The following is a 26,092-nucleotide window of genomic DNA, read 5'->3' on the forward strand; positions in this document are numbered from 1 at the left end:
GTTTTACTACTATATATTGTTGTGTTGTTGATGTGAGAATTGTGAAATTATTTTTTAAATTAATATTTGTATTTATTCCACCTGTAGTTTTCTTTGATTTAAATGAATATTAGTTTCCAGTAACCAGCGTTCACCAACAATTCTGTATTTTTCATTTAGGGTCCATTTTAAAACTCAAGATGAGTTTGTGTCATGGTGTTTGACGTTCTGTACATGACCACAGATAATGGAGTTGAAAACATTATTGACTTGTTCGCTTGAATTTCTGGTGTAACATTACAGGTTTCTCCAACAATTACATGTATAAATCTGGCCACTAAATATTGGGCCACTTGCTAATGTATTTTACCCACTCACTCATATCACACGGATCTGTAAAGTCACTGTTTAGGTTGCATTCACCATCTTTGGTGGTCAATGCTCTTACATAGCTTGACAAGCTATTGGACTCCGCCGTACTTCTGTTGCCAAACTGCGTACGTCGTCATTGTTTAGAAACTGTAAAAGGTGATATTAAATTGATAGAAGAGGTTCCGTCTTTAGAGGAGGACAGCAGCACCTTGTCCTCCGCCTGCCACTATTACTGCCTATATGAATAATTACAATTTCCCTCTTGGGGGTCAAATGTGGGGTGGAAAATGTACATTTACGGAGGCCAGATGGGGTCCAGACATTACTCCGCTACTTTGATTCAGAATGCTCGTGGTTTGACCACAACTGCTGCTGACCACCGTACAATTCTGCAGCTTTTGTTATCTCGTCTAGGCAGTCTAGTAGCATCAGACATCTCAGACTGCAGATTCTGTAGACCAACAAACCCGCTATGATGAGACTTCCCTGTGTCGCCTATTAGAATCACTAAACATGGTCTATACATCCAGTGTGTTGTAGGGTTGATGTAACAGCTTTCAGCAGCATATTTTGCAAACACCTTGCATTTAACAAGGGACAGGGATGCAAAAAATCTATCACCAGTTACCATGACAACTGCATCAAACGTCACATGAAGCAATGAGCGCGTTCATATGGGGGGGCGTGGTTTCAGAGAGGGAGCGAGAGCAAGGGATTGTAGGGAGAGAGAGAGAGAGAGAGAGAGAGAGAGATAGAGACAGAGAGAGAGAGAGAGAGAGAGAGAGAGAGAGAGAGAGAGAGAGAGAGAGAGAGAGAGAGAGTTGGTGAGCTCGTGCGGAATCGCGTTCACACCTGGGATCTCTGACGCTGGTCTCGTCTGGTTCCATAGCTGTTATGATAGAGATATAAAGAAGTATCGTATTATTTTTTCCTCGTACATAAATCAACAGGGTGGGAGCTGCTCTCTCTCCGACCATGTTTTCTTTTCTCTTCCAGCGTTGTTGAAGCAGCTGAGGAATACAAAGAAAAAGAAATGGACTGACTTTCTTCTCTACGAAGCGGTTTTCAAAAGGCCACATTCTGAAGAGCTGCCATTAACGACACGGAGTTGTGAATATATACACCGTGTTTTTAGTTTTTTGTTTGTGTACGCAGCCTGCTGTGACTCTCTAGAACGCATCCAGAGGAAACACTCGCGCTCTATCGAACACAAACGCTCGTCCGGACCACGTGACTGATGGAAGAGCTCGTCTGTGTGGAGGTCACTGTGGACACAATGTAACTAAATCAGTCTGAGGTAACGACACGGGACGAGAGGGAATACGTCATTGCCGAATAACGGGCATTTATGCAAATGTTAGCAAATGTGCTCTAACAAAATGTCAATACGACATTGGTCTTTTTTTTTTTTACGGAATGTAAACAAATAGCTAACTTCCGGGTGAGTTATTGAACTGCTCTAATGAGTTTTTTGGGGCCTTTGTTTCGGCAACATTATGCCAAACCTTTGAACAGCTGCAAAAGCTAATTACCTTGTAAAAGGGTTTTAGTATATTGTCAGACTGTAGTATGATAAATACCCCCACTGTGACAATATTAGTAATACTTGTATCAAGTAGTATGCTGTGGTAAATGCTGTTTAATATATCATAATATGGCAACATTTTTAAATCAATGTCAGCTAACAATCAAAATATGAAGTGAAGCACATATTTTGGCCCAATATGTCTAAATTGGCAAGTGTATATGTAAATGGTACTTACATGTAGAACCTACAAATGTAAATTACAAATAAAGCAACAAAAAAAAACATCTTAAAACTTTGACAAACAAACACTGAAATCATATCAGAGTTATACATTCTAGATATTAATCTCCCCTGTATCCTTTTTATGATGGGCTCCTGTGGATCAGTCCATATCCTCTTAATCCTTCTATAGTAGAAGGGCCCTGGGGAGCTTTGTGGCCTTCAAAATGCAGAGCCAGTAGCTGCTACAACAATGAGGCATAATTGACTTTACATGTAATTACTCACGGAGCAACTGTGTGTTTTCAACAGTGGTGTAAAATATTGGTATCCATCATATGTGTATATAAAAAAGGGCTCAGGTGTTACACTATATTTTAATCTACACATTTTCTTTACTGCCATTATTTACTTTTAAAAATCCTAGATATTTCGCTATGAGAGATAATTCCAACAAGCTTGATACATCAGTGTTAGCCCATGAACACAGATTTGATGTCCCCTTGTCTTTTCCCTTCTCTCGTTGATGAATTTGGAGATAATGAAAATAGAAAAACTACTAATGGATGAGGAGGAGTTGTCGGGAGCTATGTTTGAGTCCATGAAACCATCGGACTGACTGTGATCTGAATGGATGACTCTCGTTGTGCTGTGTTCGCGCTTCGTCAATGGATTCGCCCGTTAGCACGGCCCTGCAGGGCAGCGGCGCCAGCAACTACACTGCTGACCCCTCCGGTCCGAGCTTCACCAACCAGCTGGGCACTCCCTCACCTGCTGTGCCAAGGTAGCTCACTCTGTCCAACCACTTTCCTCTCTGCTTTGAAATTACCATTGCACTGTGCACATTTGTGTGTGAGTGGTAGAATTTCTTGATTTAGGCAAGCTATCAACGAATTCCACTCAACCTTTTTAGAAGGAATTGCTGCACCGTCCTGGTTCTCAATATTTTATTTTGAAGGAGCCTGCCGTTTCCCAGCCACACTTTTTCTATTCCTGCACATTACATTTCAGACAAGGTGTACCTCCACTAATTGGTTTGCAGTAAGCAAATTCAGACCTTTTGTCTTATTTTATGTTAAGACCAATGGCTATCATAGTTTAACGCCCCCTTTAACACAAACAATATAAATTAACTTTTAATTTTTTTACTAACTAACAATTCAGGGTTTGAAATGCTTTGGTCCTGTAATAAGGAGCTGGTTACGACTTAAAACCACAGTTGGTAACTTTAATAAAATATAACCGTTATCACCGTCATATTTGCTCAAACTGTTACTATATCCTGAGACAGATAATCTGTGAAAAAATCTAGGTTTTCTGCCTCCTCTTAGTGCTCCTAATGGCATTTGTAAGATTCCTCGGCGGCCAAAGGAAAACAACTCTCACCTCAAATGTCTTCAGAAACATAATTCACTGTACTGTTTAGCTGTTGAATGAGAACGATTTTGAAAGCAGTTGAGCCGCTCCTCTCTTTGTGCCTCTCGTCACGTTATTCTAGACTTTTTAGACCCGCATAAAAGCTAAAATATTCTCAACTTTTCAGCTCCAGGAGTGGAGTTGCACTACTCGTAAATGTCCCACTTAGCCCAGCCAATCAAATTGAGCAAAAGTTTTTCAAGCGTGGTGAAATGATTGTTTTAACCAAGTTGCTGTACTGTGCTCTTTGACAACATTCACAATTTGAAAACTTCCTTTGTTTTTGCTGAAAACCACGTACATTTCACAAAGGAAAGTAGCAAAAGTACCATTGTTTTGGTGTTGGTACCAAAAGTCAAGTACTCTATCCTACTAGTATCAAAAAATTATAAAAATTTTGGGATATGCATGAGGCGCTGTGAGAACATATTGTGTCCAGATTATGTACAATGATTTCTACCTCTTTTTCATTGTTGTTTCTTTAGGGTTGTTTCCATAGTGACCAGCCTAGTGACCGTCACCACAGAGGTCACAGTGGGGAACACAGGAAACCTGTTGACTTTCGGAGACCAAAGAGGCAGCAAGCTCAGTCTATTCCACCAGGCGTCCACCCCGTCGGTGCTGAGCGCCGCCGAGAGTAACTCCGTCCTGCAGGGCATCGCGGTGGCCACCCAGGCCCTGGTGCTCCTCTCCATCTTCCTCCTCTCCAGCCTTGGCAACTCCGCAGTTGTCGTTGTCATCATCAAGCACCGACAGCTCCGGACGGTGACCAACGCCTTCATCATGTCGCTGTCGCTGTCCGACTTCCTCACCGCCATCCTGTGTCTGCCATTCTCCTTTGTCATGCTCTTCAGCAAGGATGGCGCCTGGATATTCGGGGACCGTTTCTGCGTGGCCAACGGCTTTTTCAACACCTGCTTTGGGATCATCTCCACCCTGACTATGACTTTGATCTCTTTTGACAGGTACTACGCCATAGTCAGGCAGCCACAGGCCAAAATAGCGCGCCAGAAAGCGACTCAGTTGTTGATAGCTGTGTGGGTAACTGCAGTCATCTTCTCTCTGCCTTGGTATCTGTTGGTCCGAACACCTACAGAGATCCATAAGCGAGGTTTCTACCACTGTATGTACGTGTTCCACTCTGGGACCTCCCGCATGGGGACAGCTTACAGTGTCTGCCTTATTGTTGTGTGTTTTTTACTGCCCTTCTCCCTCATGTGCTTTTGTCACTACAACATCTGCAAGACGGTTCGTCTCTCTGAAATCCGAGTCAGGCCAGTGACCACATACGCGTACTTGCTGCGATTCTACAGTGAAATGCGAACCGCCACCACGGTTCTGATCATGATCGTCTTCATAATTTTTTGCTGGGGTCCATACTGTCTGATGGGGCTGGTCACGGCAATGGGGGACTACACGTTCAACCCTACGATGGACACAGTGGCCATCTGGCTAGCCTGGTCCAACGGAGCCATCAACCCTCTGATCTACGCCCTGAGGAACCCCAATATCTCCATGTTACTGGGGCGGAGCAGAGAGGAGGGCTATCGGACCAGAAACATTGCCGCGTACCTCTCCAGCCAAACCCAGAACCGGGAGATTCGGCTCAACCAAGCGGAGAGGATAAGGGACCGCTACGTGAGTCGTGCCGGCGTGAATAATAACAGCCGGCTGTCCAGTTCAAGTCCCGGCAAAGGAGGAGGGGGAGGGGAGGTGGCAATGTGGGCCTGTAAAAACCCTGCTGTGTTCTTCTGCCGAGACGCCCAGCCCGACACTGCGACACTAGCCAACTCCATCAGTGCACCAAAGATGAAGACAGCTGACACCAGCCTGTGACATTCTGGGAGAATGCTTAACCATCTTATGAGTGTTTTCGTCTTATCTGTATTTGTTGTTGTGGATCTAGAGACTGCTATCACCAGTTTGTAACATTTTTTGGAAACCTTATAGTATTTGTGTCTTTTCCAAAATGTTTATTTAGATTTTGTTCCAGGAACCAAAAGCATACTGTTAAATTACAAAAAAAGTTTACACCATGTGGGAAGACAAAGGTTAGCTGTTACAATTGATGGGTACATGAAATTCCTTCCTGATTTTGGAGGACACCATCATCATGCGACCACCTGTAGGACCTCTGGCATCCTCTCAGTGGTTTAGCATGGAAGGGGATGGAATATATTTCTGTAGAAAACCATGAAACGTTTGTGTTACAAAGGTTTTTAATGTTGTTTTATTTGTTAAAGCAGCATGTGGATATGGAAAAAAGATCAAGCTTTTCCTTAATCCTAAACCTTTCATGCTTAAAACATACATGTATATGTCATTTTCAGACATCTCCAGAAAAACGCCTCCCAGTTACAATGGATTACCCAACCATCGTTTCAGCCAACAAGCTTGTAGAGTCAACACAATTTATTCAAGAGACGTATTTGTGACATGGACTGCTGTCTCAAAATCCTCTGCAAACCTCGCCTCTTATTGGTTATAATAAAGTGGATGGTGCAGTACAGCTATTAAGATATGGCAGTTTCCTCTGTTCTGGACTGCGGCCTCTGAGTTCACTCAAAGTTCATCAGTGTCAAGACGGTTCACTATCAGTCAGCGGTGCAAGGTTCCCCAAGTTGATTTGTATGGATCAATAAAGAATGATTTTGCAACCCAGTTGCCAGGAAAAAAACGTTGCCATTATAAGTTTCCAAAAACTCTGGGATACATAGATTGACGACGATTCTTGCATTCAGTTAGAGCAGGTGACGTAGTACAACAAATAACATAGTATGTTGAGCGACCATTATTGTACGCGGAATGCATGTAATGTGGGCAAATTACGACTTTAACATGCAAGAAAGTCCTCTAAGTGTGGATGGGTCAAACAAACACTGTTGTCCGTGTTCCCTGTAAAACCAAAAGTCAACACGTCCATTTATTTTACGTAACTAAGTTAGTAAGTAACAAAGTTGTTGACTTTACATAATGTTACGCTTGTTACGGAATGTTTTGTAAAAAAGTCTGTTAACGGCGATTGTTTGTGGCAGTTACTTTGTTGTGTTTTTGTTGTCACGTTATGTTGTGAAGTTATTTTGTTACCTTACGTTGTTATCTGAAACTGTGCCTATAAACAGTCATATGGGTCATTTTGAAAGTCACTAACAGGCTACCTATTTTATTGTTTAGGTATGTGAGCTTGTTGCATTTTCATCATGTCTGTTAGCCTGTTGTGGAATTATAATTTTTTTACTTATTAGGCATGACATTACTATATAGTTTATTATGATTATTAATACGTGTAAAAGTGTCGGCTTGATTGGGTCTCAACAGGTTTTGGGTTGCATCTCCCAAATACAGTGAAAGATGGAACCTTATGAGTCCGATGTGTCTTTGGACTGTTCAAACTGTCTAGTTCAGTTCAGCAGGTCTATAAAAGCTGTGACAATGACGCTTTTATGGCTCAGCGACCACCTGTCTGCAGCAAAGCAGCATCGTCGATTGTGCTGCGTTTCAGTAGGTTTTAACCAGGTTACATACTGAGCGCCTCTAACGTGAGTGAACGTCAGCACAGCATTTGAAAGGTGGAGGGAGCTGAATAAAGTTCTTTTCAGATGCAGAGTTGGATTTATACTTGTTGGCAGGCAGGAAACTTGTGACATGAGATCATGTTTAAGGTTGATACAACATCAACAACGGGACATGTCATGCTCACTTTCAGGTGAACAAAACACTGAACATACCTGTAATCACCCTCTGTCTGAAACGCTCCATTGTAGCGCCTGTCTCTTTAAGCCCAGTCTGCTCTGATTGGTCAAACTCACTGTGTGTCAACTACAGCAGTTTAGAGGCACTTCTATTGGTCCCGGAAGTTAGCATAGCACTGGTCCCCTCGTCCAAAAGCCAATGGGATTTTTCCATTTGATTTTGGATTGTTGAGAAGGATATTTACTGATGTATTTGATAACTTAAAGTAAAACGTTAAAATCTTGTCAGCTTGTGTTTACCACGGACTTTACTTCAGGCAGTTTACCAAAAACACATTGTAAAAACCCACTGACTGCAAAACTATACTGACTCATATCTGGGTTTTAGTACTCATTTCTTCTATTTACCTAGGCCTGCTTTATAATAATCATTTTAAAAAAGCAGTAACTTCACTTTCTACAATATATGAGCTTTAACTGTTAGTAGGAAAAGCATAGGTGTAAATAATACTGTTGAGTTTACTGTAGGTGTGCCAGGTAAGACATATCAATGAGCTGCAGCACTGGTACATCTGAATAAAATATTGGCATTACTATTTTTATTCAATTCAAAAAATATCTGCTGTGAGAATGGCCACCTCCATCTACTAATAAGAATGATACCTAGACAGGATGGATTTAGTGGGCTCCAAAAGTCCAATTAATATAATAGCAGGTTTAAATGGTAACGAGGAAAGGAACAATCAAAGTGGGACAGCGCCTTGTTTAGTGGGCAGTTGCTGTCCTGTGTCATGAAAGCCACATCCTGTACTGAACCCTAAAGGTCACATGTCTTTGAAGATTGTTACCCTACAGGGCTATTTAAAGACAAACGCAACCAGGACAGGAGATCTGAGAGAAGACGGAAGAGGACAGCGGTCTGTCATATTAATATTAAACAGGTGAGGGAAACAACTGGGGTAATGTGGGCGTAAAAAAACTCTTTATATCAGAGTTGAGATGACATTACCCTATGGACATTTGAGCCCTTGAAAATTCTAATTCAAAATTAAGCCTGTTCTGATTCCCGTCCACTCTCATTTAATTGGTCCTCATAGTTCTTGTTCCTTTTTGCTTTCAGACCACTTTTCTGGAAGTAAAAATTCTCTCAGTATTCAGATCCTTTATTAGTAAAAGTAGCAATACTGCATGCAAAGTAAAAAATACTCCATTACAAGTCAAACTCCTGCACTGAATGTCACTTCAAATACAGTAAGTATTATCAGCAAAATGTACCTTCCCAAGAAATGTTATTGTCTAAGCAGCATTTTAATGGAGGCGGAGCTGATTGTAACTATTTTATACACTGCTGGGTAGTTTATAGGACACAGCATCAATGTAGCAGCAAACAACTATTGTCTATGTAAAGACATAGTAGGATAATGTCTACCTGCGCAGAGAATGAAGTCTCTCTCCCTCTGAGTGTGTTGTACGCAGAGCCACAGCCGGTCGGCCGCATGTACCTTTCAGTGCATGCGAGCATGCCCCACTGGTTAGCTGACAGCACTACAACGCTCGCATACGACGGTTACAGCCGATAACGCCGTCCCGACCGACAGCGTCATAGCGAAAGTGTGGCGCCCACCCGTCAGGTAAACACTGTGGGTACATCCCAAGTCTCTTAATTGCATCCCCGTTTCCCTCACTTAAGTCCTTTCCTTGCGAGGAAACCATGCGAGGAGAGAGGAAACGAGGAAATATTTTTTAAGATATATGAGATATCCTTTCCTCAGTTGCGTCACGTGAAGCGACGTCTGTTTCTGATGACGGTGTATCAGCTTATCACAGCTGGATCACAGCTGGAGAGACTTTTGATGCGTTTGTGTCTGCACACATGATCACTGTACTTAATAATAGTAATTAATGTTACTAAAAACGAATAAAGGCACACAGTAATCATCACTGTAGAGGTGTTTTCTCTTTGTAGCCTGTTACCTCTTTAACAAACTGTGTTCTGTGTCCTGTTAAGCACAGGATCGAATTCTACCGGCGGGATGCTTTTTTCATATTTATGAATTATTTGCGTGTGTACGTTTTGAAATTCTGAGTGTGACGTCATTGTTAATTAACCCATAATATGATTATGGTTTCTCTTTAATACTGGAATTTATTTATTAGACTTGTAGTGGGGAACGCTCCTCAGAGAAGGAAGTGTAGGATTGTGAACGCAGCCCTCAGGCTAGGCTCCTCCTCCAACCAGTGCCAGCATTTATAATGCACCTGTGGTCTAGGCCTCATTCCTTTTGGCCCCTGTCCTGGTGCTGTGGTGGCTTATGGTTCACCTGCTGCTGTTTTGCTTGCCTGTTTTGCATGTTTTGCTTGTTTTCCTTTCTTCTGCATGTTTTGATGATTATTGATACCTTTAATAAATATTATGTTAATCTTTATGAACGCGTCTCTGTCTAAATATCGGTAATTAATCTGTGTGCCCTTAATGAATTCTATGTATTATTCCAAATTCTGTATATTAGGGTCGTTACGTTTATATTTCCCGGGGTGTAATTCCCTGGGTGGCGTTGTTGGTCCCCCCCCCTTTAAGGCCCGCTACAGACTCAGTGGTTCAGGTTAAACATATAACTCATCAAATAATAAATGAAGAAAGTTGTTTGTAGTCTGTAATATTCGGTTTCTACTGACATGTAAGTGTCTAAGTAAAACGAATGATACCAGTTTGTCTCATATGGCGCGGTGGGCGTCCATCTTTATTCTTATCGTATGTTACACTCTCTTACTACACGTGGCACCGCTGCTATCGTTCCCGCCACTTATTTTGCGTCCGTGGTATCTTTATTCGGAACTGAACAGCCTTCTGCTAACTGCATGGATAGACTGGCTAGCTGTATTAGCCGCGGGGCAACCCATCGTCTTTAGCTGCTGTTGTGATAGCTCGTGTGAGCGTGCAATGTCAATCGCTTTCTCGAGCGTTAGATCCAGACCGTGACAGAGTAGTTTTTCCAGGACTCTTGGAGAGTTTGTACCGAAAACAATCTGGTCTCTAATCATCTCATCGCCGTTAGGATAGTTACAGTCTTTTACTAGCAGCTTTAGCTCAGTCACAAACTGGTCGAAACTTTCACAATCTCTTTGTATTTTTTTGTGAAATTTATATTGCGCGAAAATGGGGTTAGCTTTGGGCATTACATATGCTTCAAACTTTGCATAATACGTTTGGAGTACCTTTCTCTCATCTGCCGTGAGGGTCCATGTATACATCTCTGCCTTTCTCACCGATCCACAGGAGTAGATAGCTGCACTTTTCTTCCTCCTCTTTAGCGCTTAGCGGGCCGGAGAACATTAGCTCTACATGCTGGCGAAACTTTCTCCATGCGTCGGGCAGGTTAGATGAATCCCAATCCATCCGTGGCGTGGGTACACCTGTGTTTTCCATCTTCCGTCGTCAGGTCGAAGTGAGAACACTATTCTGACACCATGTAATATTCTGTTTCTACTGACATGTAAGTGTCTAAGTAAAACAAATGATACCAGTTTGTCTCATATGGCACGGTGGGCGTCCATCTTTATTCTTACCGTATGTTACACTCTCTTACTACGCGTGGCTTTAGCAGTGCCACGCACAGCAAGGAGTGTGGAGCATGCGGAAGAGAACACGGTCGCACGGAGGAATGCCCCGCAAAAGGACGTCAGTGTAACAAATGCAAAAAGCCCAACCACTTTGCTAATATGTGTAGGACAAAAACACAATATCAGCCAACAAAATACAAGCCCAAGAAAGTCCATGCTGTTTCAGAAAGCACGGAACAGGCACCAGTGGATCTGTACATTGACACTATTATAAAAAAGCATGAAAATACAACAAGGGAACAAGCATTCACAGAGGTGGAAATAGGAAAAGTGAGGCACAAGCTAAAGCTCAAGATAGATACAGGTGCCCAGGCTAATGTGATACCAGTGAACATATTTCACAAAATATTAGGGAGTATTGCATTAGGTCCGTCAGACAGCAACATCTCAGGATATGGTGGACAGAGACTTGAGTTAAAAGGAGCTTGCAAGTTAGCATGCAGATACAGGCAGAAAACAGCCATGCTAGATTTTGACATAGTGTATGCAGAAAATGCTCCCCCTGTTGGGCCTACGTGCATGTTTAGATCTAAACTTGGTCAAACTAGTGCACATGGTTGACGCACAGCCATAAACACACTCCAGCATCACAGAAGAGTTTGCTGACGTATTTAAAGGCATTGGACTATTCCCTGGAGAATGCACCTTTTGTCTTCAACCCTCAGCAATACCGGTGGTGTGCCCACCTCGCCGCATCCCATATGCCCTGCGCAACCGACTCAAAGATGAGCTTGATGAAATGGAAAAAATGGATATAATCCAAAAGGTCACAGAGCCGACTGAGTGGGTGAATGCACTAGTGGCAGTGGAAAAGCCAAAATGGGAAAGCTTAGGGTGTGTTTAGATCCCTGCCCCCTAAACAAAGCTATCCAGAGACCCCACTATCCACTTCCCACTCTAGAGGATGTCACACCAAGACTAGCCGGAGCACAGTACTTCAGTGTACTGGACGCTAGATCTGGATACTGGACGATAAAACTCAGCCAAGAATCATCCATGCTGACCACGTTTAACACCATCTACGGCAGATATCGGTTCAAAAGGCTCCCTTTTGGAATCATTTCTGCACAGGATTAGTTTCAAAGGAGAGTTGATGAGGCCTACGAGGGGCTTCAGGGTGTCGCAGCCATCGTAGATGACATTTTGGTGTATGGCCGCACCAAAGAGGAGCATGTTGCCAACCTGCGTGCCATGCTGGAGAGAACCAGGGAGAGAGGAATAAAGCTAAACAAAGACAAAAGCATCATCTTTGAGGTGAGCTATTTTGGACATAGACTGACACGAGAAGACATCAAGCCCGGCCCTAACAAGGTCAGGGCAATTAAAGAAATGGCTCCCCCACGCAGTAAAGCAGAGCTGGAGATCATACTGGGCATGGTCACTTACCTCTCCAACAAATTTGCGCCTAGACAATTGCCCCGCTCAGACAACTGCTGAAAGAGAACAGTGAATTCACGTGGGACTCAAATCAAGACGTTGCATTCCAGCAAATGAAAGACCTGCTAACACAGGAGCCCGGCCCAGTGCTCACATACTTCAACCACACTAAAGATGTGAAACTACAAGTCGATGCATCAAAATGCGGCTTAGGAGCAGTCGCTTACGCATCCAAGACACTAAATGAGACTGAAGAAAATTACGCTCAAATCAAAAAGGAGCTGTACACAGTGCTCTTTGGATGCAGACGCTTTCATCAATATTTGTACAGACGACAGGTGATCGTCGAGTCAGACCACAAACCGCTGGAGTCAATCATGCGGAAACCCTTGGCAGCCGCACCGCCACGCCTACAACGCATGATACTGCAACTACAAAGGTACGACATTACCATTACATACAAGCCTGGAAAACAAATCCCAGTCGCAGACACGCTGTCTCGAAAGCCGATTAAGTGTCCTGACAACTCCTTAAGTGAAGGCATGGATTTACAAATCCACACTCTAAGCTGTGCACCGGTGAGTGATCGCAAAATGACAGAAATCAAAGCCTCCACAGCACAAGATGAGCAACTCTCAATGTTGAGACAAACTGGTATCATTCGTTTTACTTAGACACTTACATGTCAGTAGAAACAGAATATTACATGGTCCTTTTGTTGTTCAGACCTACAATGAACATATATTTAAACCAGATGGTGAATCAGAAAACTAATCAAATATAAAGCTCTCTCATGTCAGCCGTTAAAACACTTCCTGTTCTTGTGTGTCCTTGCTCATGGCTCCTCGGAGATCCCTCCTTGATCCTCGCTCCTCAGATCAGAAATAAGGGCCCAATCCCAATGTCCCCCCTAAAGCCTCAAACCCTGAACCCTCAGGGACTTACTGACATCACCTGGTAAGCAGTTGAGTGTGAGAGACTGTGAGGGCTTGAAATGGTGTAAATAGGAATGGGACAGCACTTTGTTGCAACATATCGCGTTACCATGACAACGTCAAAAAATTGTGTATAATTGTGAGTATTTATTTTATACTTTGTACTCCCTGATTTGAACGTCTTCCAGGCTCTTTCCTCACAAGATGAGAAGTAACTTCAGATAATCTATGTACTTGTTTTTGTAAAAACAGCTTCAATGAATAAATTAAATATTTGATGAATATATAAATAAATATCCTCTGATTTCATGTGTTATTATGTTCCATCTTTAATCCTCAATGTTTCTGTGTAAATGTAATATTCCAGGCTGAACACACATGAGCCGTCCTCTTTGTTTACGTCTCCATACGTCCACTGGTTACCCCGTGTTTATCGTCACATTGCAATGAATTGTGAGAAAGGTCAAGAATTGAGACACTGGTTTATTTTTGTTTTATACTTTGTACTCCCTGATTTGAACGTCTTCCAGACTCTTTCCTCCCAAGATGAGAGGTAACTTGATATATTATATTTACTTGTTTTTGTCAAAATGGCTTCATTGACAAAATAAAATATTTGATGAATAAATAAATAAATGTCCTCTGATTTCAAGTTTATTTTTTGTTCCATCTTTAACCCTTAATGTTTCTGAGTACATTTAATATTTCAGGCTGAACACACATGAGCCGTCCTCTTTGTTCACCTTTTTTTTACGTCTCCATGCGTTTACTAGTTACCCCGTGTTTAACATCATATTGCAATGATTTGTGGGTAATTCCCTTAGGCAAAGTCAGCATCCTATGCTGATTTACGGAAAGGGTTCCTAAAGGGCTTAAAATGTCTGTGAGAGAGCCTCAAACACTCGATGATTTGACAGTGGGACAACCCTAAACCCTCACGGACTTCGCAGGAGCGCACCTCAAAGTCCGTGAGTCTGTAAAGGTGGAGATTGGGATTGGGCCAAGAGCTTTGGGACGACCGTCAATATGGCGGCTGTGAGGAATTTAAGTTTAGAAGCATGTTTAGTATGATTAAAAGCACACCTTGAAGAATGTATAAAATATCACAATGTATTAAAATGTCACAAAATATTTACTTATGGAATGCATTATATGTTTACAGTATATTTACTTGAAGAGGATAGTATATGTGTATCATATGTTTACTCATCGAAGTGTTAAACCATAAAAGTATAGTTACTGAATGTTTTGAGCCATACGGGAGAGACAGGGACCCCTTGAGACAGGCTTTCCAGAGTCGACCACGACCATATATGGCAATGAGATGAGTTGGAGAGAGGCGACAACAGGATGGAGGGGGAAGGAGACATGCTGGTCAAGCGGGGACGTTGGTGAATACAGCTCTATGGAACGAGGGGGGCCGCTCCAGGTGAGGAGGGACTGACCAGGCCAATGAGGTCAACCGAGAGCGGACACTGTCCGAAGCCTGGAGGGGACAGTTGGATTTCAGCCAATCACTGAAGTTGATACTGGATTTTGAAAGTTACGGACGGAGACTTTCACGTATAAAGACATTGTTCCAAAGGGTTTTTCCTCAGTTCTCACCGTTATCGTTTTACAGTTAAGTAGCTTGCTGGTCTGTTGGATGAAACGTGTGTTAACTCCGATCCGCGGAACATATTTCTATCGATAGTGTAATTCAGTTTGTAACTGTTTTAGCTTCTGTTAATTGTTGGAATGCTGATTCAGCATTCCAAGTATTGTTCTTCAAATCTTTATTCAGTGTGGCTTTGTGGCACAAGGCAGTAATACTGCCTGTGCCAAAGCACACTGACTGTAATCCTGCAGGCTTATTATTATTCAGTGTGGCTTTGTGGCACAAGGCAGTAATACTGCCTGTGCCAAAGCACACTGACTGTAATCCTGCGGGCTTATTATTCAGTGTGGCTTTGTGGCACAAGGCAGTAATACTGCCTGTGTCAAAGCACACTGACTGTAATCCTGCGGGCTTATTCAGTGTGGCTTTGTGGCTCAAGGCAGTAATACTGCCTGTGCCAAAGCACACTGACTGTAATCCTGCGGGCTTATTATTATTCAGTGTGGCTTTGTGGCACAAGGCAGTAATACTGCCTGTGCCAAAGCACACTGACTGTAATCCTGCGGGCTTATTATTCAGTGTGGCTTTGTGGCACAAGGCAGTAATACTGCCTGTGCCAAAGCACACTGACTGTAATCCTGCGAGCTTATTCAGTGTGGCTTTGTGGCACAAGGCAGTAATACTGCCTGTGCCAAAGCACACTGACTGTAATCCTGCGGGCTTATTGTTGGAATGCTGATTCAGCATTCCAAGTATTGTTCTTCGAATCTTTATTCAACTATTTCTTCCGTACGTATTTTGGCACTTAATAACTTCCACATTTCTTAAGCTACAGAAACCATTCAACTATATAAATGTTCAGCTTTTTCAGGAGAGGGGTGCTATTTCTCATAATTCTTCTAATCTTTCAACTTTTTGAATTATTAAGCTTTTTGCAACTTATTTTTTGAATGGGATGTCTATGGAGAATATTTTTAAATCCTCTTAAACTTGTTCAACTTTCAGATCCTTCTACTTCCTCATACTTTCAGCTACAGACACCATTTAAACTTTCAAATGTTGAGAAAACCCTGACCAATGATTGTATGTTATAATCATTTTGATATCTTTTACACTTTTTGAATAGTAGCATTTTTGCTTTCATGTGTTTTTCAGTCCTTTTCTGCTTTTATAATGGGTGTGTATTGCGCAGCTTAGAGTGCGTGATGTCACCGCTAGAGTGAAGAGAAGCCTGAGATTCCTGTGAAAAAAATATTTGTCTTTTGCGACTGACTCCTCAATTTTCACTCTACATGCATAATTTTTGGATGGAAACGTAGCTAATCTTGTCCTTGTCGTAGACATATGACTTTGGAATCCCACAGGTTTACACATTTGGCTCAAAAGCCTTTACTTGAGAGGAAAACCAATTTTCTCCTCCATAGACCCCAATGTTAAAACGTACTTCAAAAAAGTCTTGCACAGACAACCGTACCCCATTTCTAAATCGCCATTGAAGCCACTTTTTTTTACACTACAGATCCAATATTCGCATGATCTGTTCTTCAAGTCATCCTTGCACTTCAGTCTTAATATCGGAGCAATAGGGGCTATGGTTATGGGAGTTTTGTGGTTTTGTTTGACAGGTGTTTTCCAGTTTTTTTCTCATGAAAAGGCGGCCAGGCTCACAGGTGTTCGTGCTTGAGCTAATTACTAATGTTTATAAACACACAGACTCACAGACTCTCCAACTGCTGCGTCGTCACCATGGGAACCAATGACACACACACACACACACACACACACACACACACACACACACACACACACAGACACACACACATACACACACACACACACACACACACACACACACACACACATACTCTCTCTCTTTCTCTGTCTGTCTGTCTCTCCCTACACACTCAGTACATATAACTGTCTGTCTGCCTCACTCACTCACTCAGCACATATAACTGTCTGTCTGCCTCACTCACTCACTCAGCACATATAACTGTCTGTCTGCCTGTCTCACTCACTCACTCACTCCATATAACTGTCTGTCTGCCTGTCTCTCTCTCCAAATCACTGTCAATGTAACTGTCTGTCTGCCTGTCTCTCTCACCCACACACTAAGTCCATCTGACTGTCTGTCTGCCTGTCTCTCTCTCCCACTCACTCAGTACATATAACTGTCTGTCTGCTCTTCTCACTCAATCCAGATGACTGTCTGTCCACCTGTCTCACTCACTCACTCAGTACATATAACTGTCTGTCTGCCTCTCTCACTCACTCACTCACTCACTCACTCAGTTAATATAACTGTCTGTTTGCCTGTCTCACTCACTCACTCACTCACTCACTCACTCAGTTCATATAACTGTCTGTCTGCTTGTCTCTCTCTCTCCCACACACTCAGTCCATCTGACTGTCTGTCTGCCTGTCTCTCTCTCCAAATCACTCAGTCAATGTAACTGTCTGTCTGCCTGTCTCTCTCTCCCACTCACTCAGTACATATAACTGTCTGTCTGCTCTTCTCACTCAATCCAGATGACTGTCTGTCCACCTGTCTCACTCACTCACTCAGTACAAATAACTGTCTGCCTGTCTCACTCACTCAGTTCATATAACTGTCTGTTTGCCTGTCTCACTCACTCACTCACTCAGTTCATATAACTGTCTGTCTGCCTGTCTCTCTCTCCCACACACTCAGTCCATCTGACTGTCTGTCTGCCTGTCTCTCTCTCCCACTCACTCAGTACATATAACTGTCTGTCTGCTCTTCTCACTCAATCCAGATGACTGTCTGTCCACCTGTCTCACTCACTCACTCACTCAGTACATATAACTGTCTGTCTGCCTGTCTCACTCACTCACTCACTCACTCAGTTCATATAACTGTCTGTCTGTCTCTCTCTCTCCTACACACTCAGTCCATCTAACTGTCTGTCTGTCTGTCTGTCTCTCGCTCCCACACACTCAGTCCATCTAACTGTCTGTCTGCCTGTCTCTCTCTCCCACTCACTCAGTACATATAACTGTCTGTCTGCTCTTCTCACTCAATCCAGATGGCTGTCTGTCCTCCTGTCTCCCTCACTCACTCAGTACATATAACTGTCTGTCTGCCTGTCTCACTCACTCACTCAGTACAAATAACTGTCTGTTTGCCTGTCTCACTCACTCAGTACAAATAACTGTCTGTCTGCCTTTCTCACTCTCTCACACTCATTCATTCAGTCTCTCTATCTCTGTCTTTCTGTCATTCTGTGTTTCTCTCTCTGTCTTTCTTTCTGTCTCTCCCTCTCTCCCTCTGGCTCTCTCTCTGCTACCACTACTGCTGCTATTCATGCTACTACCAGTACCAATACTACTACAGCTATTAGTACGATTGCTACTAGTACTAATACTACTGCTATCACTTCAAATACTGCCATTACTATTACTATTTCTTCTACTACTACTACTGTTATATTAAATACTACGACCACTACTACAGCTATTACTACGACTACTGATACTACTACTTATACTGCTTCTTCTAATTACTAATACTTCTACTACTAATAATACTTCTACTACAACTACAACTTCTACTACTACAAATATCACTACTGCTGACATTTTTTAAGCCACAGAAGCTGTTTGAATATAAAAATATTCAGCTTTTTCAGGAGAGGGGTGATATTTTTCATATTTGTAATCTTTAAACTTTTTGAATTATTAAGCTTTTTGCAATTTGTTTTGAATGGGATATCTATGGAGAAAATCTTCAAATCCTGTTAAACTTCTTCAACTTTCAAAGCATTCTTTCTCATACTTTCAGCTCCTGACACCATAGTTAGACGTTTCAACTAGAAGGGTTTTGAGCAGTGCAGTTTAAATGCTTTCGAGCTTCAACATTTTTCAGACTGGTAGTCTCTCATTTCTGTATTTTCAGCAATATTTTTGCAATTCATTTCAGCTTTCAGCATTCCAACGCATTTTCAGCAGGAAATGCATTTTCTAGTTCAGTGTGGCTTTGTGGCACAAGGCAGTAATACTGCCTGTGCCAAAGCACACTGACTGTAATCCTGCGGGCTTATTATTGTTGGAATGCTGATTCAGCATAGACCCCAATGTTAAAACGTACTTCAAAAAAGTCTTGCACAGACAACCGTACCCCATTTCTAAATCGCCATTGAAGCCACTTTTTTTTACACTACAGACACAATTTTCACATGATCTGTTCTTCAAGTCATCCTCCCTTTCGAGTATTCATTTTGGAGCAATAGGGGCTATGGTTATGGTGTTTTGGGGGTTTTGTTTGACAGGTGTTTTCCAGTTTTTTTCTCATGAAAAGGCGGCAGGCTCACAGGTGTTCGTGCTTGAGCTAATTACTGATGTTTATAAACACACAGACTCACAGACACAAGCCTCTCTCTCTATCTCTCTGTGTGTCTCTCTCTCTCTGCGTGTGTATCTCTCTCTCTCTGTGTGTCTCTCTATCTCTCTGTGTGTCTCTCTCTCTCTGCGTGTGTATCTCTCTCTCTGTGTGTCTCTCTATCTCTCTGTGTGTCTCTCTCTCTCTGCGTGTGTATCTCTTATACAGTCATTCAGGTATTAGATACTTTTAGAGGACCCCCCCACACACTCACACACACACACACACCATTTTAAAGTACAAGCCCCACCGAATGAATTCCAACTGAAATGCTTTTGATGAAGCCTGTCATTTAATAACCTGTTTGTGTTTATCTAACATTATGATTCAGTCTCCTCTCCTCCTGTCTAACCCACCCAGCCCCACCCTTTCAAAATAAAAGCCCCATGGATTAACTGTATTTAAACATTAAGCTCAAAATGAGGCTTTTTTGTTGAAATAATTAATGTTCTTACTAATACTACGACAACTACTACTACTGCTGCTAATATTTCTAGTATTACTACTACTGCTACTAATACTACTTCTACTAGAACTTTTGCTGTTGCAACTATTACCATTACTACTACTGCTATTATTACTACCACTACTGCTAATACGACCAGTACTACTATTACTTATACTACAACTGCTACTACTACTACTACTACTACTGCTGCTATTCATACTACTACCAGTACTAATACTACTACAGCTATTAGTATGAATGCTACTAGTATTTATACTAGTGCTATTACTGCTACTTCAAATACTGCCATTACTATTACTAATACTACTACTTCTTCTACTACTACTACTGTTATATTAAATACAACAACCACTGCTACAGCTATTACTACGACTACTTCTACTACTTCTTTGAATTACTAATACTTCTACTACTAATAATACTTTTACTACAACTACAACTTCTACTACTACTATAAATATCTCTAATGCTACTAATACTTCTACTTCAAACAATACTTCTACTACAACTTCTACAAATATTACTACTGCTGACATTTTTTAAGCCACAGAAACCATTCGAATATCAAAATGTTCAGCTCTTTCAGGAGAGGGTGATATGACTTTTCATATTTATAATCTTTACATTTTTGAATTATTAAGCTTTTTGCAATTTGTTTTGAATAAGATATCTATGGAGAAACTTTTCAAATCCTGTTAAACTTCAACTTTCAAAGCCTTCTTCTTTCTCATATTTTCAGCTACTGACACCATAGTTAGACGTTTCAACTAGAAGGGTTTTCAGCAGTGCAGTTTAAATGCTTTCGGGCTTCAACATTTTTCAGACAGGTACTCTCTCATTTCTGTATTTTCAGCAATGTTTTTGCAATTCATTTCAGCTTTCAGCTTTCAGCATTCCAATGCATTTTCAGTAGGAAATGCATTTTCTAGTTATTGTTGGAATGCTGATTCAGCATTCCAAGTATTGTTCTTCGAATCTTTATTCAACTATTTCTTCCGTACGTATTTTGGCACTTAATAACTTCCACATTTCTTAAGCTACAGAAACCATTCAACTATATAAATGTTCAGCTTTTTCAGGAGAGGGGTGCTATTTCTCATCATTTTTCTAATTTTTCAACTTTTTGAATTATTAAGCTTTTTGCAACTTATTTTTTGAATGGGATGTCTATGGAGAATATTTTTAAATCCTCTTAAACTTGTTCAACTTTCAGATCATTCTACTTCCTCATACTTTCAGCTACAGACACCATTTAAACTTTCAAATGTTGAGAAAACCCTGACCAATGATTGTATGTTATAATCATTTTGATATCTTTTACACTTTTTGAATAGTAGCATTTTTGCTTTTATGTGTTTTTCAGTCCTTTTCTGCTTTTATAATGGGTGTGTATTGCGCAGCTTAGAGTGCGTGATGTCATCGCTAGAGTGAAGAGAAGCCTGAGATTCCTGTGAAAAAAATATTTGTCTTTTGCGACTGACTCCTCAATTTTCACTCTGCATGCATAATTTTTGGATGGAAACGTAGCTAATCTTGTCCTTGTCGTAGTCATATGACTTTGGAATCCCACAGGTTTACACATTTGGCTCAAGAGCCTTTACTTGAGAGGAAAACCAACTTTCTCCTCCATAGACCCCAATGTTAAAACGTACTTCAAAAAAGTCTTGCACAGACAAACGTACCCCATTTCTAAATCGCCATTGAAGCCACTTTTTTTTACACTACAGACACAATTTTCGCATGATCTGTTCTTCAACTCATCCTCCCTCTTCAGTTTTAATATTGGAGCAATAGGGGCTATGGCTATGGGGTTTTGGGGGTTTTGTTTGACAGGTGTTTTCCAGTTTTTTTCTCATGAAAAGGCGGCCAGGCTCACAGGTGTTCGTGCTTGAGCTAATTACTAATGTTTATAAACACACAGACTCACAGACTCTCCAACTGCTGCGTCATCACCATGGGAACCAATGACACACACACACACACAAACACACACACACACACACACACACACTCTTTCTCTGTCTGTCTGTCTCTCTCTACACACTCAGTACATATAACTGTCTGTCTGCCTGTCTCACTCAATCACTCAGTACATATAACTGTCTGTCTGCCTGTGTCACTCAATCACTCACTCCATATAACTGTCTGTCTGCCTGTCTCACTCACTCACTCACTCACTCACTCACTCCATATAACTGTCTGTCTGCCTGTCTCTCTTTCCAAATCACTCAGTCAATGTAACTGTCTGCCTGTCTCTCTCTCCCACACAGTCAGTCCATCTGTCTGTCTGCCTGTCTCTCTCTCCCACTCACTCAGTACATATAACTGTCTGTCTGCTCTTCTCACTCAGTACATATAACTGTCTGTCCACCTGTCTCACTCACTTACTCAGTACATATAACTGTCTGTCTGCCTGTCTCACTCACTCACTCAGTTCATATAACTGTCTGTTTGCCAGTCTCACTCACTCACTCAGTTCATATAACTGTCTGTCTGCCTGTCTCTCTCTCCCACACACTCAGTCCATCTGACTGTCTTTCTGCCTGTCTCTCTCTCCCACTCACTCAGTACATATAACTGTCTGTCTGCTCTTCTCACTCAATCCAGATGACTGTCTGTCCACCTGTCTCACTCACTCAGTACATATAACTGTCTGTCTGCCTGTCTCTCTCTCCCACACACAGTCCATCTGACTATCTGTCTGCCTGTCTCTCTCTCCAAATCACTCAGTCCATCTAACTGTCTGTCTGCCTGTCTCTCTCCCACACACTCAGTCCATATAACTGTCTGTCTGCCTGTCTCTCTCTCCCACACAGTCCATCTGACTATCTGTCTGCCTGTCTCTCTCTCCAAATCACTCAGTCCATCTAACTGTCTGTCTGCCTGTCTCTCTCCCACACACTCAGTCCATCTAACTGTCTGTCTGCCTGTCTCTCTCTCCCACACACTCAGTCCATCTAACTGTCGGTCTGCCTGTCTCTCTCCCACTCACTCAGTACATATAACTGTCTGTCTGCTCTTCTCATTCAATCCAGATGACTGTCTGTCCTCCTGTCTCCCTCACTCACTCAGTACACATAACTGTCTGTCCACCTGTCTCACTCACTCACTCAGTACGTATAACTGTCTGTCTTCCTGTCTCACTCACTCACTCAGTTCATATAACTGTCTGTTTGCCGGTCTCACTCACTCACTCAGTTCATATAACTGTCTGTCTGCCTGTCTTTCTCTCCCACACACTCAGTCCATCTAACTGTCTGTCTGCCTGTCTCTCTCTCCCACACACTCAGTCCATCTAACTGTTGGTCTGCCTGTCTCTCTCTCCCACTCACTCAGTACATATAACTGTCTGTCTGCTCTTCTCACTCTATCCAGTTGACTGTCTGTCCTCCTGTCTCCCTCACTCACTCAGTACATATAACTGTCTGTCTGCCTGTCTCACTCACTCACTCAGTACAAATAACTGTCTGTCTGCCTTTCTCACTCTCTCACACTCATTCATTCAGTCTCTCTATCTCTATCTTCCTGTCATTCTGTGTTTTTCTCTCTGTCTTTTTTCTGTCTCTCCCTCTCTCCCTCTGGCTCTCTCTCTGCTACCACTACTGCTGTTATTCATGCTACTACCAGTACCAATACTACTACAGCTATTCGTACGATTGCTACTCGAACTAATACTACTGCTATCACTTCAAATACTGCCATTACTATTACTACTTCTTCTACTACTACTACTGTTATATTAAATACTACGACCACTACTACAGCTATTACTACGACTACTGATACTACTACTTATACTGCTTCTTCTAATTACTAATACTTCTACTACTAATAATACTTCTACTACAACTACAACTTCTACTACTACAAATATCACTACTTTTTTAAGCCACAGAAGCTGTTCGAATATCAAAATATTCAGCTTTTTCAGGAGAGGGGTGATATTTTTCATATTTGTAATCTTTAAACTTTTTGAATTATTAAGCTTTTTGCAATTTGTTTTGAATGGGATATCTATGGAGAAAATCTTCAAATCTTGTTAAACTTCTTCAACTTTCAAAGCCTTCTTTCTCATACTTTCAGCTACAGACACCATAGTTAGACGTTTCAACTAGAAGGGTTTTCAGCAGTGCAGTTTAAATGCTTTCGAGCTTCAACATTTTTCAGACCGGTAGTCTCTCATTTCTGTATTTTCAGCAATGTTTTTGCAATTAATTTCAGCTTTCAGCATTCCAACGCATTTTCAGCAGGAAATGCATTTTCTAGTTATTAAATACTTTTTTGATGTAAACTGGACCCAGCTGATTTTTTTGGCACGACTCTGCTGACGAAAGAACAACTTTCGGTTCAAGCGAGGAACGAGGAGCGAGGAAATGACAAATAAGAGACTTGGGATGTAACTGTCAACTCCGTTAGCACCATAGCCTTAGTTTGCACCTCTAGCGCTGGCTCAGGCGTCCCATGTTGAGAGTCATTGAGAGTCAATTGAAATGCTCCCAATCTCGTATAATGCTCTCTGAATTCCAGTGGAGTAGAAGTAGTATAAAGTAGTACAAAAATGGAAATACTTGAGTACGGCTGAGTCGGCTGCTCACAGCTAACGGTGCTAACAGAGTGCAACATTGGTGACAGTATTTACCTAAGGGGCAACCGGAGGGTGGGTGACTTCATTCTCTGCTCAAGTAGACATTACTCCACTATATCTCTACATAGATGATTATTTGATGATAACATATATGTGTAAAGGTATAAAGCGTGCAACACAAGAGGACAGTAAAACATTACTATATGAGCTCATTGTGCATTGGCCCAAATGCTTGTTTTGTGGGCTGTAATTACAATTGTGTCCTTCAGGTGGTGCCAGCAGGGTATTAGACATAAGAGGTGGACGTAGTCACCATGACACCACCTATCGGTTTGTGGACTGTTGTTTCAAGTTTGGCAGTTTGTCCCTCGTTTTTTTTGTAACCAGAATTGACACGAGAGAATGTAGCCAAGTGCAACTGAACGCTGAATAAGATGAAAACACAACTCCCAGACCGGACAACGCCGTCTAGCCCCGCCCTAAAGCATACCCTGCTTTATGGTCTATTTGACTCTAAATGGACCATCATTTACTAAATGAACATCATGCTGTATTGAAGAAGACTTTAAACTAGATATTGAGACCATAAACTCATGTTTACAATGTTTACTGAGGTAATAAATCAAAAGAGAAGTAGAGTCATTTTCTCAAAGACTTCTATACAACCAGAGGAATCACCCCCTGATGGACACTAGAGAGAATGCAGCTTTAAGACACTTCTGCATTGGCTTCACTTCTTAGAACTGGAAGTTGCTGTCTGGGTATTAGCCTTTCAGTCTTGTCCAACTTGAACAGCAGCAGAGCTGTTTGTTACTAACAGTCATTCTAATGCTAATACTTATAGTTTGAATGTTGTGCTCATAATGCAGCAGGTACGTGTTTGGTCATTTCTCTCTTTCTCTTCTAAAAGTCTTATAATTCCAGCCCTTATGTCCTGGACAGTAGTGTGTCTTCACGGGTGCAGATGGCTTGTAACAGACTGTTAACGTGACAGGTTCAATGATAGTCTATCTAAACTAAGCTCATATAACTCGTAATTCTGGTGTGACTGGAGACAAAAGGACAACACCCGTCACTGCTCTGCAACAGCATGTTAGACAAGCGTGTTGGAATGCCACCTGGCTTCATCCCACACACACACGGGGGGGGGGGGGGGGGGATCTGCTGTGATAACACTTTGTTTGACAGCACTTTTATTACAATAGGTAAGGCAAGGCAATGCGAGTTTATTTGTATTTGTATAGCACATTTCAACAACAAGGTAATTTAAAGTGCTTCACATAAAACCATTAAAAGCATCAAAACATAAGGCAAAAGAAAAGGAGATTTAAAAACAATTAAGAACATTCATTGAAAAACAGGAACAGTCATTAAAACACTAAAAAGCAGTGAAAGAAAAGAAAATACAGTAGTAAAATGCAGAAATGCAAGAAATTGATTAATATCCTTGCGGTTCCTCCCACCTCAGTGCATTCCAAGTTTTCATGACCTTGTGCGTGGACTGTTTATGGGCCCTCCTGAGTGGGAGAGACAAAACGTAATCTGGTTCAATTAAAGGCAGCAGCAAACAGAAAAGTCTTCAGTCTTGATTTAAAGGAGCTGAGGGTCTCAGCAGACCTGCATCTTTCTGGGACTTTGTTCCAGATATGTGGAGCAGAAAAACTGAACGCTGCTTCTCCATGTTTAGTTCTGACTCTGGGAACAGTAAGAAGACCGGTCCCAGAAGACCTAAGGGGTCGGGATGGTTCATAAGGTAGCAGCAGTTTTTCCAAGTCCTGTTGAGACATAAGTCCTCTAATCCTTGATATATTCTTCAGGTGATAGTAGGCTGATTTGGTGATTGTCTTGATATGGCTGTTCAGGTTAAGGTCTGAATCCATAACTACACCTAGGTTTCTGGCTT

The 26,092-nt window shown here is 41.8% G+C and overlaps 1 protein-coding gene across 1 annotated transcript; it reads left to right on the forward strand.

Moving 5' to 3' along the window:
* Positions 1-1,181: 1,181 nt before the first annotated feature.
* On the forward strand, positions 1,182-7,118 carry LOC137877849 (G-protein coupled receptor 135). The gene is made up of 3 exons (XM_068718006.1): positions 1,182-1,648; positions 2,637-2,882; positions 4,000-7,118. Exons 2-3 carry the CDS (start codon positions 2,767-2,769, stop codon positions 5,348-5,350), a joined length of 1,467 nt encoding a protein of 488 aa, XP_068574107.1. The 5' UTR covers positions 1,182-1,648; positions 2,637-2,766; the 3' UTR covers positions 5,351-7,118.
* The last annotated feature ends 18,974 nt before the right edge of the window (positions 7,119-26,092 follow it).

The sequence above is a fragment of the Cebidichthys violaceus genome, unplaced genomic scaffold (genome assembly GCF_023349555.1).
Source record: "Cebidichthys violaceus isolate CVI_PGR_0920_01 unplaced genomic scaffold, fCebVio1.0.p SCAF_22, whole genome shotgun sequence".
NCBI lineage: Eukaryota > Metazoa > Chordata > Actinopteri > Perciformes > Stichaeidae > Cebidichthys > Cebidichthys violaceus.

Bases quoted from the DNA above. Each gene is read 5' to 3' on its own strand.
- LOC137877849 (XM_068718006.1), top strand. From the start codon at position 2,767: ATGGATTCGCCCGTTAGCACGGCCCTGCAGGGCAGCGGCGCCAGCAAC. The intron at 2,883-3,999 runs GTAGCTCACTCT...TTGTTTCTTTAG, and splicing joins CCCTCACCTGCTGTGCCAAG to GGTTGTTTCCATAGTGACCA.